Consider the following 15,000-nt stretch of genomic DNA (forward strand, 5'->3'; position numbering starts at 1 on the left):
CCCCCAAGCATGCCCGCTGTTGACTCGTCACTTCGTTTTGTGCCTTTCCCTATAAACCACATCCACCAGACCACAGAGAGTCTAACTCTCACCAGTCCCCCCGTTCTTGCAGGCATCAGTGAAAGGGTGGGTAGGTCTCTGGAAGAGCTGCTGGGCTCCAAGCAGTCTGTCACGAGGACTGATTGTTGGTACAAGTTTGGGGTTTGTTTTTAATTCAAAAAGAATAGGTAATGGGAGAGAGGGAAAAGTGGCCCAGAAAGCAGCAGGAAACACTTGTATGGAAGAAAGCATTAAGGCTCTGGGGCTGCAGGGCTCCACAGCAGGGTCCTGTAAAGCGGGGTCAGCTACAGAAAAAGGATGCAGCAGAAGCAGCCAGTTTACATTCCTCCTGCCAGACACCTGCACAGAAACCAAAAGGAAGGAGAAGGCAGATCCCAAGGAAAAGAGCCATTAGGGAGTCCGGGCCAGTATCACTTGCACACAGTCCCTCCCCATCCACCACTAAGGCGATATGGCAATGTCCAAGCCTGCGGAACTTCAGCTCCTGCCCCAGAGCTCTGCTTCTGGGAAGCCCGTCACCTCTCCCACCTCACTGAAGGGCTGCACACCTTGCGTGAACGCCAGTTTGTATCTCAGTCGGATAGGATCCTATGAGAGAAAGGAACAGAGATGGCCACGTCATGGTTGCAGATTCCTGGGCCCCCTTCAGCCTCATCCCTCACAGCCTTGCTGCAGTGAATCACCCTCTGAAAGGGGAGAGTAACACTTCAGCCATGCGGAAGATCTACACAGAATGAGACCTGGATCTTCATGAGATGTATAAGGAGTGACTGGGAAACCAGTGCGAGCCACCCAAGGGCATGCTTGGAAGTCCAGGTCTGGCCAACCTTCTCAGTGACAGAGGATTCCTTACACCAACCTTCGGTCTCGTAATTATTCATCAATGTAACAGAACTGCGAAGCGTCACTTGTGCCTTAGGTGGCCTCATGTTCCATCAGCTGCAAACATCTGCACAGTGTCTACCAGGAGCCATCACTGCACGTAGACTGAAGTAGAACTGTGCAGGCCCCTGTAGCAACTGCTCATTCAATCCTTCAGATTATAGTTCTGGAAAGCTGTTTCAGTGGGAAAAATGTCCTTCCAGCACAGCCCAGACCGCTCTGTCTCTGCCATTTATCTCCCTGTCTCTCACACAAATACCCCACCCACTACAGTGACATTCCGAGTGCTCCACCAGCAGACTCAATCACCGCACATACCTTGTGCGGATTGGCAAGCAGCAGGACCTGGGACACCACCGCAGCGGGGAGAAAAGGGCTGAAGGCAGGCAGCTCAGAGCTGGATGCTGGCTGTAACTTTATTTTCATGGTCTGAAAGAGAAAACAAAAGGAATGCTTTCTGATCCACGCTGAAAAACTGTTGGGAGTGTTATCAAGCCACAGAGCTGCTTAAAGATACGTCAGCCAGATTGTGTCATTTAATGAAGAGCATGCCCTTCCCCAGCCGAGGCAGATATTCCTAAATAGACAATTCTATGCTGCACATACACAAGGCAGAATGAGTGCCTTACCCAGGAGGGTAAAGCAGCATGTCTGGAGCCCTGTTTTCTTGTCTCAAGGCCAGGAATATATTCTGTGAAAGCAGCACCACCACACAACAGGTTCACAGTTCAGAGAAACTGAGCTGTGCAATTTCCAATGAGCAAGGCAAGCAATCTTAAGCAAGAAATGGCAAACCTTCTCCTCAGGACATTTCTGAGTAGTCCCACTCTCTGCTACTTGTCATAGGCTTCTCACCTTTGGGACTGCAGCCTGGAATGCTATGTCCTTAATTGGTTGAGCTGATGTGCTCAGCATGGAAAGAACCATCACCAGCACATCTGGTCGTCCAGGAGCCGGGTCTCTGGAGAAGTGGAGCATAGCCTTGAAACCATTCTTATCGTACACAGTAAGCGGACAGATACTGCCTGCCAGAGACAAAAGGAGAATCAGAAACAAAGAATGGATTCCCCTCCCTTCCGAGGGCAGAACAGCAAAGACGTGATAAGGAACAGCAAAAAGGAAACATGCATATAAACTTTTACTTCCTCCAACAAACTCACAGACCAAGCAGCATACAGCACCTGGCTGTGATTTACATTTCGCCTCTAAGGCAGAGAAAGGAATCTAGATGTCTAAATTAGAGATTTAGCAGCTCAGATTTCAACAGTCAGCCAGAGATGTCAGCTATGAATCCAACACAGATACGATGGGAAAAGCAAAATGTAACTCTTCAGCACAAAGAAGACTTAGCCTTTTATCACCATTGCCTGGTTATCATCATCCAGCCCTTCCAAAATCTGGTAAATCCTTCACTTGAGAGACTGAAGTCAGAAGACAATCAGATTGGAATGTCTTTGTACCTGTCCTCTTCCAAAAGTAGCAACAGCCAAGGCTCTCAGTCCTCTTAACAGGACGTGCCCTGCTCCGAGATGCTGGGGTGCCATGTACCCAGGGTAACACTCCATCAAGTGGTTGCAGGGCTGGGCCGTACAGTGTTGAATCGAAAAGCAGAGGCAGAAAGAACAGCTCTGCTTTAGGAAGTGGGACAGCTCCCACCCACGGATATCTTTTAAGCCTCTGGAGAAGACCTGCTTGAAGCTTGGTTAAAGGTGCTAAGGGCAAACAGTTCAGAAGCACATCACAAAGGTTAGCCAGGGCAGGAAACTCCCGACTACTGAGTAGGGAGGGCAAGGACTTTTCCATGGTACAATTCCTAGCACTTGCTCAAATCCTCAGATACATGAAGTCCTTCACAGAACAGTCATTAGTTTTTTCCAGCCAAACACGCACAGCCTGAGGCTACTTTGGCTTGCTCCCCTGCAAAAATCACAGAAGAGCTCTAGTAAGAAGAGCTGGGGCACAGAAATCATTGCACTTACTCGGTGTAATTGAAATTAAAGGAACAAAAAGGTTTTCTAGAGAAGCATCATGGGAAGCTGGATGCAAAGAGGCAGCAGGCTTCAGCTCGTAGCCTAGGCTGGAGAATGAAGTATCTGCCATTGATCTGTTTGGAAGATCTGGAAAGCTCAATTTCATTGGTGATAAATCCCTGGAAGGAAAAGCATGTAGAAAGCTTATATTAACTGGGGAGACTATGTGGTATACACCACCTTCTGCTGTGTCCATCTGTGTTCCCAATCCATCATACCTTTTAGATATAAATAAAGTACAAGCTTACACTCTCTGAGTTCTTGAGAAATTCGAAAACTCTTATTATACATAGAAGAAGCTCCTGTTTCAGCATTAAGGGAGACTGATTTCTGTTACTATCGTGAAACTTTGTTCCAGGGCTTTGGAAGTCTACTTTCCCCATGCACAGACTCTCTGAAGCTCTACTCAGTGAGATTAAAATAAGTTGTAGCTCAAAGGTAATACAAGAAGCTGGGAATCTCCAGTAAAATTCCTTGACTTGTATTATGGCAGACTGGATCAGTGGTCACCTGCTCTGAAGATCTGTGGATGATGCATTTGGTTCACAAACTGTTAGGCTTCCACTGAATGCCTGGAAACTACTTTGTCATAGCCTGAAGGAAGATGGGCAAAGTCTTTTTTGAGTCACAGGTTATTATAAAAAGATCTGACTGTAAGGCTTTTGTTCCTTTAGCTCAAGATCACCTTGTTACTAAGCCATGGGATTTGTCTGCCAAAGTTTCTGACCCTTGGAAGGTTCTAGTATGCAATTACACAAAGTGCAATTAACAGGTGCATAACTGCTGCTTTGGGGCCAATGCACGGATGGATAGCTTGCCGTCACTAACCAGCTGTAGCTGAAAGGTCTTCCTAAACCTCGCGGCTGTAAAGCAGTATTCCTCATCTCCAAAGTCAGAGTGTATTATGCAGAGTTTGCTTACAAGGGTAATGTCTTGGTCCTGGATGATGGAGAGAGCTGATCAGCCAGGCCCTGAAATTCATTCTTCTCTGAACAGCTGTCTTCCCAGCCCTCCTGCAGTCCCAGCGTTTGAACAGCACTTACAATTTCACTATATCCATTGTGTACAGGAGTCTGAAAATTAAGACACTTCTGGTTCATGCTGTAGAACATCAGCAAAAATCAGACCTGTTCCACTGAAAAGAACTTCAGTTTTAATGACACTACTTAAAATAGAAATAAATATGGGTAATTTGGTTGGAAACTGCAACTGAGAAACTCACTGCAGAGCAGGAGGATTCTAGCTGCCTTTCAGAATAGAGTGGTGCAAAAAAAAAAGGCTGTCAGAGAAAGCTGGATCAAGAATCACATCTTATTTTTGTCCTCTGTACCTTATGGACTAAAGTATCTGAATATCTCTTACCTCTACTAAGCCAAAATCAGATGGTGGTTTCTGTACAACAGGAGAGTTGCTGAGACCTAAGAAAGATGCCAAGATGCCACAGATCAGTTACAGAAAACAAGGGTTTTCCATAGGTTCTTCCTTTGTTGTCTTAACAGCAGTTTGACTACAGTCTAACACCATTAAAGAAACTACATTCTTGAAAAGTTGTGATTCTGGCTGAAAGGGTCTGCTTTTTTGTATGACCAACATTAAAGTCAAAGTTCTCCTATTTTTATTGATCACCGTGAACCCTAGCGACAAGGATAACAAAGTACTGAATTGCATGTACAAACCTAATGACTTTAACTCCTCATCGAGCAGACAGGTAGAGGTTGTGCTGCTGTGCCGGGAGGCGGTGGTTATGTTTGCAAATTGCTCTGCAGGAGACTGGGCTGTCGCCTCCAGTTCGGAGAAGTCAATCAGTGTATAGCTCTTCATGCGTCTTGGGGCTGTCCGGCATGCTTTGGAGAGAGCAGAAAGAGTTAAAGAGAAACCTCCTGAAAGGAACAGTGTATGTGTGGGTACAGGCATGCTCAAAAGTACTCATAGGAGAAGAACTTCAGTAATATTTTCTATCAACCATATGTAAAAGAAAATGATGGTTATGTAATAGTTTTCCTGTGTTACAGGACTGTCTGCACATTTATTCTCTGAGAAGTGCTTCCCTTCCAAGCTCCACTCATATACAACATGAGCAGGAGCAGAGCCATCGTGGAACGCTGCAGGATGCTCTTTACCTGGTGCATCAGCAGAGCTGGCGGCTGAACCTCCTCCACCACCGTTTTCACGGCTGGCTGCAACCTGCCTGTACTGTCCGAGCGCCTGTGTGAGCTTGTCGTTGGCCTGCAGTATCTCAGCTGGAGAACAAGAGAAGCAGCGAAACATTAATGCTCTAACTGGAGGGGCAGTTCCACAGCACTCTCCAGACCGCTCATAAGAAAGGGACAGTGCGTCTAAGGACTTGCCTGGAGCAAAGCCTAGTGGGGAAATCTGCCTTAAGATCCTGACTAGCTTTTCATTCCATTTTCTGAAGTGCAGCATTTTGCACATACATCTGCTGATTTCAGGCCTCTCTCATTTATCAAGACCACTTTGAAATCTGATCCTCTCTCTAAAGTACTTATAGTTCCTGCCATCTCTTATGCACTTTGTTGTTCTCCACAAGTTCTCCGAGTGTACTTGAGTCTAATCCAGCACTCCACAGGCGAAGAACCTGGCGTTCATGGGTATGAATGAAATGTTTGAGGCACAGCTGAGCCCTTATGGTTGCTCTTTAAGATGTCTATTCAGCAAGGCATCGCTTCAGTCAGGTTTTCAAGGCATATCCTCTAGGAAGGGCTAAATTTCACAACTGTGGAATTCAAAGATTCTGCTCATATGACCCTCCTCAGTAGATTACTTAAGAAATTAAAAAAATATTTTCCCTTCTGTGTTAATAGACAGGGAGAACTTCAGTCTCTGTAGAGACCTCAAAAGCCTTCAGTTCTCTGAACATCAGAACTCCAAAAAACTCTGAAAACCACCCTGGCTGGAAGAAAGTGGATTCACTGTTTGATTTTGGGCTCCAAGTGAAAATTAATAGCTTCCTTGGAGAGGAGTGGGAGGAGACTTATGCCACTTCCCATGGGCATGGTTTAAAGGTGAAAATGGAAAGCTTTGCCAGCAGGGTAGCCCGTGCCTAAGCATGTCCCCCTCTCAGAGGAAGGGAATACCCCATTCGTCAGAGGAAAGGTAGACAAACTTAACGGCAAAGAAATCCAAGGTCAGTGTTGGCTCTTACCTAGAGCCTCATCGTCATCGACTGTCTCACTGGCAAGACGAAAGAGCAGTGGCCTGAGCTTCTCACAGCGTTGAGACAGAGTCTATGGAAGGAAATGTTTCACATCATTGCTCAGGAGATCCCAGACACCAGACACTCCCGCACTTCGCTGCCCCCGTGACCACCTGTAATTGGTGATAGGTCTAGAACAGGAAGATGCATTTTCTGCCCAGGTCCAGACAAAGGGTATCAATGCTGCGTGTTGCTGCACTCTTAAAAATCCACAGTATCCTGGAAGCACTGCCACTGGAACACAGAGGCTTTGCTGGTATCTTCTCAGCAATCACATCCTCTCTATGTGTACCAGTGTAAGATAGATCCGTGTAAAATTAGTCAATTTAAAAGCATCCAGGAGTGAATAGATTGATCACAGTACTCGGAGGGAAGGATTATGACTGTCAGTCGCAACTACCATCACAAAATGCAAAGCCGCTTAAAGCTCTCTTCTCAGTGTTTTAGGAAGCAAGGAGGCATAGAGGCAGACACTTTTTCGGTCTGAAAGCAGGGTCTCTTCGACCTACAGCAGCAGCCTTCCCCAGAGGGATCTAACTCCAAACTCTGCTGTCACCTATAGCCACAGGAAAAGTTCTTACCTACAAAAATTCAGTTGTCTGATTTTTTTTTTTTTAAATTTGGAGTCTGGTAGGCATCCTAGTGGAGTTTCAGGTATTTAGAGGCCAGAAAGCTATTCTGACAGCCCTATTAGTGACATCAAATGTTTCCTCAATTCATTGATACTTATGAGCAGCAGCAGACCAGTGCGCTCTGGGCAGAAAAAGGGGAATCACAGAAACCATAGCACAAGCTGAAGAACCCACAGCTTTGAGCTTCTTTGGTCAGATCTCATCACACCCACCTAACCATGCCCGGGCTGAAGGGGATTCCCATGTGTTATGTCACTACTGGAGGAAGAACCATTTCCCCATCAGATACCACAAGAAGAGCAGCTGACCTGGACAGAAACTCAAACCAGCATAGCAGGAGACAGTTCCATTCCAACTTCCATTACACTGACATGAGGGACCGTTATTCACCAAATAAGCTGGAAACTACTTGCTGTGGTAATGCTGTTGCCCTGGCAGAAGCCCAGTGCACCATGCTGCCCTTTGAATCCTGCTGCCCAGGGCCCTCCCAGCCATAGCCAGTCAAAAGAACCTCTTATGCAGGAAAAAGAGCATTTACCTGTAGGGTCTCCTGGTCAGATTTGGATAATTCTTGTTTCTTGTAGCTTTCCAGTAATTGATCCATATGTTTAACATTCTCAGAAACCTCACTGATGGTATTCACTCTTCTGGACATCTTAGCCGACTTTTCTTGTTCCTTTGATGAAAAATGAAATAAAAGTAGATGATGATTTGGCTAATACAGCCAGTGCATGAGCTTGGCTGGGTCACTCTGGATCACACGTGTTGGGGAGTTGCTTCCTACTAATGTCTTACTGCAGGCAGAGGAGGCACAAAGCAGCGCGGGTAAGGACTCACCCCCCCAACCCCAACAGCTCCAGTATCAGTGCTGCACCACACCTCCCTGTCAAGGGTGAAGGTGGAAGCCTCCCACTCTTCCTAGGGCACCCTGGCCAGGGTGCTGATGTGTAGGAATTCATTTCACCACGGGCACGAGTAAGACTTCAAAATTAGAGTTGGGAGTTGGTGGCTTCTGCCATACAGAAGGACGCTCCCAAAACAACTGCAGGGATTTCGTTAAAACAGACCAAGTCTCCTATTTATGCAGCGAAGTGGGGTGCTCTTTCGGATGGAAAATGAAAACAGACATGCCAGATGCCTGCACACACACACACTGTGTCCAGAAAAGAGGCAGTTCTGTACAAGTGTGGCTTTTTTCCACCTGGGAACTAAGTTTAACTTCGGAAACTTTCTATCACTAATACAGTACTACTGCCAGGATTCCGCTAACATGGAAGTGTCCCGCCATACAGGCTCCTGAGTATACATATTCCCTCTTTCTGGCAATGGCATGTTTTAGGGAAACAAAACAAACCAAACAATCCCACACCATAACTTCAGAGTAACAATTACTGAAAACCATCCCTCCTCCAGGGCAGCACTATGGAGATCAGGTGTGGAGAGCCCCTGGTCAAAAACTGAATTGCCAGGTCCCCTCCCGCCCTCCCCAGCTGCAAACAGCGCTGCTGACCCAAGGAGCTCCCTACCTCTTTCATCATGCTCTTGATCAGACGGTTGGCAGCCTGCAGGTCTTCAGAGTGGTTGCTCTTTAAAAGCCTTGCTAAGAGCTGTGAGGGGAGAGCATTGGACAGCAGTGAGCAGCAGCCTCTAGGCACTACGCTACAGACACACATCACACGAGAGCAGACACTGACAGACACCCACTGTCATCATAGCTTCTATAGTCCTGGAAATAGATGGGCTCACGTCCCATAATCTAATCCAGATTATATTGCTGCTTCCCACAGCTGCATGCACACACTGTTTGGCTGTTTGGAAATAGGAATTCTCTGGCTCTGCAGAGCTTCTGTAAGACCCGGAGAAACCCTCCCTCGGGAAAGTTTAATAGAAACTGATGTTTTTCTGTAAAAACGTTTAACTTTTTACTAAGCAAAAATTTCTGACAAAGCATCAAAGAATTCTCTGGCTGTTGTACAGCAAGAGATATTAGCATTATTCTAACAACTTTTTGTCTGAAACAGCAAAAACTCCCAAAATATGACGAGCCTGTTTTCTCATAAGTATAAAACAGAGTCGGGGCGGCAAGCAGGAAATCCCTAAGGTTTACCTTCGATTTCTCTTCATCTGTGTCAAAAATAGAATTCTGAGGTCTCGGAGAAGGCGGAGGTAAAATTTTGTCTTCTGGCAATTTGGGGTCGTCTTTTACCATCCCTGGAACGGGTAACAGTATTTGTTCAGTGATGCCTGAGCTGTTAAAACCCCAATGTTTATGTGCCAGCAGCCTCGGGGCAAGCGATGGGCTGAGTAGTAGCAGAAGCAAGTCAGACAATACACAAGTTCCACGATGCTCAGCAGTGCGTTGGATTTTGCACCCGTGTCCTGCACCCGTGTCCTTCACCCGCCCCCAGAACTTTACAGAATGAGATGGAGAAGCAAGGAGTTGCCTTAGCACACACCCAGACAAAAGACTTCTCTTTCTCCCCTGAATTAAGCACAGGCCAAATGAGATTTTCAGGGTAGAAAATAAAATTCGGAGGTGCGGAGCTCCCTCTGGGTGAATTGCTAAAATTCCCCCATAGCAAGAGCACTGGGAGCACACCAGTACTGACCTCCGAGGACGCCGGACTGCCACGATCAGTACAGCCATAAAACGCAGGGCACCAAACGCAACCGAGTACCGAAGGAGCCCTTAGCGCCAGCGGTGACTCCGTGGACGTCTCCCCTCCTGCCTCTCGGCAGCGCTTGCAGCAGCAGCGGCAGCCGACTGCGCAGGCGTTGGATGGGCAGCGGTCCCCGAGAGCTGCCCGGCAGGAGGGCACCCAGCACCCCTGCTCAGCACCCCAGCAGTGCCGGTGCTGCAGCGACAGCCCAGCCCACAGCTGCCATCGCACAAAGGCAGGGCAGTGATGGCGAGGAAGCTTTCCACGGCAGGACTTGGGGGAAGACTTGCAAAGCCATTTGATGCTCAAAGATGCACAAAGCAAACCTGGTGTGAAGCATCTAAACAAACTCCCGAATTCCTCTGAACTTCCACAGAAAGTATTATGGTACCATCTCACTTAAGCTCTGAAACCTACTACCTGGGACATCAAGACAGGATCGGACAAATTTCTGGATTACAATACCATTAAGGACTATTAAATATGATGGAAGGGATGAGAAATCTGGGTCAGGATCTCTCTGAACCTATCCCTCGTAAACCTGGGAGAGTCTTCCAGGGCAAAGATCACGCCGAGTCTGTCCTGTACCTTTTCCCTGCGCAACAGTGGTGAGCACTGCCTGAACAGAGGCCACAAGGCGAGCCTGATCTTTGACCCAATAAGGCTGTTCTTTGGTAAATCTCTTTAAACAGTTACATGCATCCTTAAGTACCCAAACAACTTTGTAAGTGTGGCCTTTGTTCTTTTCTCCTTACACACCACGTTTTCTGAAAAAAGCTGAGTCACAAGTTAAAGAGGACAGATATCTGTGGTCTGAAACCATGTGGCTTGCAAGGCTAAAAAGGAAACCGAAATAACAGAACTAAACCTTGTTTCTTCAGCATCTGATAAGCATCCCGGATTTTAACTTCCTGAGGAAACCAGACTGTCCAACTGAATATTAATTCTGTGACTCTTGACTTGACTTTTTCTGAAGACCAGGTTCCATAGTACTGAAAACAAAACAAAACAGTAAAGTAAGGAATAAAAGAATAAACCCAAAGAATTAGTGCCAGATGTGGTATATGAGTCTAGCCCTAAGTTATTTCTGTGCAGAGACCAAGCAGCAAATAGATTCCTAACACTTTTTTTCAGAGTGTTGTCAACTGTGTATCTTGTGGTATAGGAAACTGTGTGTAGGGCTGTGGCTGTAAATACAAGGGGTACTATTAAGCATATGATAATTACATAAATATTATATGACAAACAAAATGAAACCATTTCAAAACTTCTCTGATCAGTTATTAAATCCGAAACCAAAAGCAGGTTGTTTTATTTTAGTGAAAACGGTTCTTGCTTGACTTTAAATACTTCCTTAACTGCCTGCAATACAAATAGCACCACTGGCCTCAGCCAGAGCCGGGCAAATGAAAACTGAACAAAACGAGAAGCAAAAGTTACTGTCTTTTTTCAGCATCTGGATGTTTTCTCTGATTTCTCTCATTACTGTCTACAAGCACTCACTTTAATGGATTATAAAAACATAAGGAAGAATGATAAAAGCCACACACAAACCTCCGAAACATCAGGCATTTTAAACTCACCAAATGATACCTGTTCTGTTAAAACAGCAGACAAAACTCTGCAGCAATATAGTCCTTAAACTTTGTTGTTTCACTGAGATACCTTTACCAAGAACTGAGGGAAGAGGTTTTGCTGCTCAGTTACACATTTCTCTGAAACCAGCTCTTTGCACCTCTGCCATCGCGATGTAATGGAAAACGAAGCCTGCCCAAGCGGTAAATATGCGCAGGACCCACTAAAAAGGGGAATTGATTCCCGAGTTGCTGAGAAGGGTATTTAAACAAGTCCCAGGCCTGCTACTTGATGCCGAGAGGAGCAAGGCGTGAAGATCACACAGCCTCTGACAAACCAGGTCTCCATCGTCCGTCATGAGAGGCATCGCCAGCGACCCAGCGCATCCACCCTGAACTCACAGCTCGCTCAGACCAAGCTGCGGTGCAGCTGCCCGGGGGCTGCGAGCCCGCTGCCCGGCTGTCAGGACGCCTCAGCAGGACCCCAAAGGGGCCACACGCACGCGCGGCTGTCAGGCGGTGGCGGAGCGAGTGCTGCACAAGGGCTGCTGAAGTCCTGTCCCCCCTGCTGCTACCTACGCTGAGCCCACCCCAGGTGAACAGGACCCAAACCCAGGCTAACCTTTGGCAGGAGAAAGCAAGGAGAGCAGCCGGAGCATGCGAGTTTGAGGACAGAGCACAAGAAAACACAGTAGAGGCTCCGGGCAGCTCCTGGCATCTCTGTCCTCTGCCACGTCCCTGACGGAAGTTCTGTAAATCACTGAGAGGCAAAAGGGCCACAGGCTGAGGGGTCACAGGAACGATTTCGACCTCCCTTGGAGTCCCTGACTGTCCCAGCAGAGTTGGGAGAAACGACAGGGAAAGGCTTTTCACAGAAATCGACGCTGGCTTACGTCTTTTACAGGGGGAGTCCCACCCAGTCCTTGTGCTTGGAGGCACACATAAATTCTCCTCTGCTTCTATGCGAAATAAATTCTAAGTTTTCATATCCAGCATGAAGTAAACTGTGTGCCCCACCTGTTTTGTCCAGCATAACCACGACCACCTACCTTTGGGGAAAGCACTTTAATCAGCTCATTCAGAAACCTGAATTTTGCTATTTCATTGTGAAATCTTTCACCACAGTTATTCACACAGGTCTCTAGCACCTGCAGAAAACAAAACAGTACCAAATAGCAACTGCACACACGAGTCTTAAGAGTTTTTTAAAAATAACGTTCCCATCGAATTATTAAATCTAAGAACTTTCTGGCACTGCATTCACAAATACAAGATACTGAGGAAACTGTACATCAAGAAATGTATTTTTCCTTCATCCAACCTTCTTAAGCAGCATGTTTAAGACCATCTGCTCTGTTCTACCCATCACTAATAACTTTTGGGCCACCGACCCTGTGCTGGGACCACAGGTTAAACAGTAAGAGCTGCAGACCACTGAAACACCTCAGCAGACCAACAAGGGAAGGAACAACAGCAGTTACTCCCTCCATTACACCCTGGTTTCTGTATTCCTTGTGCAATGGAAAGTTAAAAGGGAGAAATGTCTAAGAGAAAGAGGCAGCTCTACCCCCAAACTCTGTTTCCAAGCTACTTTGCACGTGGATGAAAGCACTTACTGTGAGAGCATGGAGAGCCTCCATCTCCTGAGGTGACTGTATTTTATGTGCCAGCAGCCTCGGTGCAAGCGATGGGCTGGGGAGTAGCAGACGCAAGTCAGACACAAGTTCCCAAGAAAAACAAGCGCTGCTAATTTTGCCCTGCAAAGAGCGACTGCCAGGTTCACAGCCTGCTGCTTCAGACACCCTTCCTCTGGCGGAGCGCTGGCCGGGGGGATGCACACGCGCAGGCGGGGCGAGAGATGAATTGAAGCGGCTGGTCGACCCCACTGCCGTGCTCAGAGGCTTGTCCTCTCGGCGGCAGCCGGCTGGGAGAGGCCGGGGGCTCTCCCTGGGCGAGCGCCACGAGAGCCGGCTCTCTGCGGTCCAGGAGCTGTGACGCCCAGCCCGAGCAGCACACGGCTGCCAGACTACGGGCTCTGAACACAGGCGTCTGTGCTAAAGAAAGAGATGATCACTAAGCTTCGACAGGTCATTTGCTTAATTAGCTCCTGCTTCTTCCCACAGAGCGGCGACTGTCAGCTGGAAGGTGGGGACGTCCCAGTAGAGATCTCCCATCCCTCTGAAAGGAAAAGCTGAGGCTGACTCAGCTCACCTCTCTGCAGAGCCCCACAGCGGGTATCCTTAGCCAGTCTCCCAAGAGGCTGGCGAGGGCACAGCAGGCAGGACCTGCTGCCTCGTGGGTTGCAGCAATGGATGTCAGAGCCTATTCCTAGACATCAACCTCCACCACACTGGCATACACCTTTTTGCAGTTTATGTACACTCTCGGGAGCAGCAGAGCCCAGCGAGCACTCCCAGCTGCCTCTCCAGGCTCCCCACACCGCAGCTTACAGGTCCCATTCGCCCCCGCAGCCGCGAGAGCAGCTCAGAGCCAGACACGCAGCCCAGAGCGAACACAAAGAGCCGTCTGTCTGCCTTACCCTTCTATGTCGGCGTTCACCTGGTCACAGAACCGCTGGATGCATTCCCAGTTTTCCTCGGGGATACTTGGGTCAGTGGCCTTATCTTACACAGGGGAAAAAAAAAACAAAACAAAAAAACGGCAAAAACAGCCTCACTGCAAGACGCGTGTGCAAGTCAGCGGCAAAAGGCAGGAAGAGGCTCAGACCTCGCGCTGCTACCAGCTGCTTTAGGGCTTTTTTGTAAAAGAGGCAGAAATGGAAGACGCAGGACGAGCAGGAAACAGCTGTTACTAAAATCTGCCTAAAAATACAGTCCGGAGTACACACTCTTTTGAGTGAGTCAAAGTCAGGCATAAACTGAGGTGTTGAAAGCAGCAACAGCATGAGGTTGCTTTTAGCACAAAGCACGTGAAACTGTTAAGAAGCATTTAAGGGCAGCTCTCCCAGGACCGGACTGCAAACCTTGCTGTGCTGGAACACAGGCACAGTTTAGCCTTTTGCAACAGAGCCGCACAAATGCCCGTCCCAAAGCTCTGCCTGCACAGCTGAACCAAGGAAGTCTTTTTCGGCTGTGTCCACTGCCCAGTCCAGCACTCAGGCAGCTTTGGCAGAACTGGGGCTGAGGATGGACAGGAGAGATGGGGAGCAGGAGATGCAACCAGTTAAGACAGCACCCATGAACATCACCCTGAAGGGGCTCCGTGAAGGAGACGGACCCCTCCCCACGGAGCTGAGGCTGCTCCGGTGCCCACCAAGTTGGGGCCGGGGGCCAGGACTGGCTTCACCGCTGGCTCCAGCACTGAGCCAGCCCCGGTCCCCAGCCCCCCAGCCCCACTCACTGAGCCACCGCTCCAGCTCCCCGGCGCCAGCCATGGACTCTCGCTCTGCTCCGCCCCGCCGCGAGCAGGAAGCGGATCCACCCGCCGCCACTCCTTGCTCACCGCCGCTCGCCCCTGTGGGAAGCCCACGCAAGTTTTCGTGGAGTGGATGTGTACGCTCTGGGCGTGGGCTGGCCTGGTAAAACACCCCCCTCCCGCCTCCAGCTGCTCCTCCCCTTGCTGGCGTGCTGAGCGAGCACACACTGGCGAGAACAGAATCAAAAGTCACCACATTAATTTAATAATTAAGAGGTCATCATCCAAAAAGAGGAAAAAACATCCCAATCTCCTGGTCAGGGATATTTTTAACAGAACCAGAGGCATGAGACAGTACACAGGGAGGAGAGTCCCCCTCTCCGAGCAGCTCACTCGGCTGGGCAGGACACCAGGGCAGCTAAGTGGGCACCAGCTATAATATATATATTTTTGTATTTCTAAATACCCTCCCCACAGTATTTGTTGGGGACCTGCACAGTTGTAGCTGTACGTACCCTGACTTCAAGGCCCTCTCTAAAAAGAGACCGATGGCTTGAGACGAGCCATGCTGGT

At 48.3% G+C, this 15,000-nt stretch overlaps 1 protein-coding gene across 1 annotated transcript; it reads right to left on the reverse strand.

Annotated features, from left to right (window-relative positions):
• Positions 1–255: 255 nt before the first annotated feature.
• GGA2 (golgi associated, gamma adaptin ear containing, ARF binding protein 2) lies at positions 256–14,446 on the reverse strand (the record flags this gene model as incomplete). Its single annotated transcript, XM_082006522.1, has 17 exons — positions 256–648; positions 1,261–1,371; positions 1,798–1,967; positions 2,922–3,091; positions 3,894–4,045; positions 4,335–4,390; positions 4,649–4,816; positions 5,093–5,212; positions 6,136–6,217; positions 7,357–7,494; positions 8,345–8,425; positions 8,926–9,029; positions 10,347–10,470; positions 12,102–12,200; positions 12,669–12,744; positions 13,592–13,676; positions 14,413–14,446. The coding sequence occupies 17 exons, from the start codon at positions 14,444–14,446 to the stop codon at positions 538–540; spliced, it is 1,881 nt and encodes a 626-aa protein (XP_081862648.1). The 3' UTR covers positions 256–537.
• Positions 14,447–15,000: the final 554 nt, after the last annotated feature.

Source organism: Phaethon aethereus (assembly GCF_964289735.1).
Source record: "Phaethon aethereus genome assembly, chromosome: 15".
NCBI lineage: Eukaryota > Metazoa > Chordata > Aves > Phaethontiformes > Phaethontidae > Phaethon > Phaethon aethereus.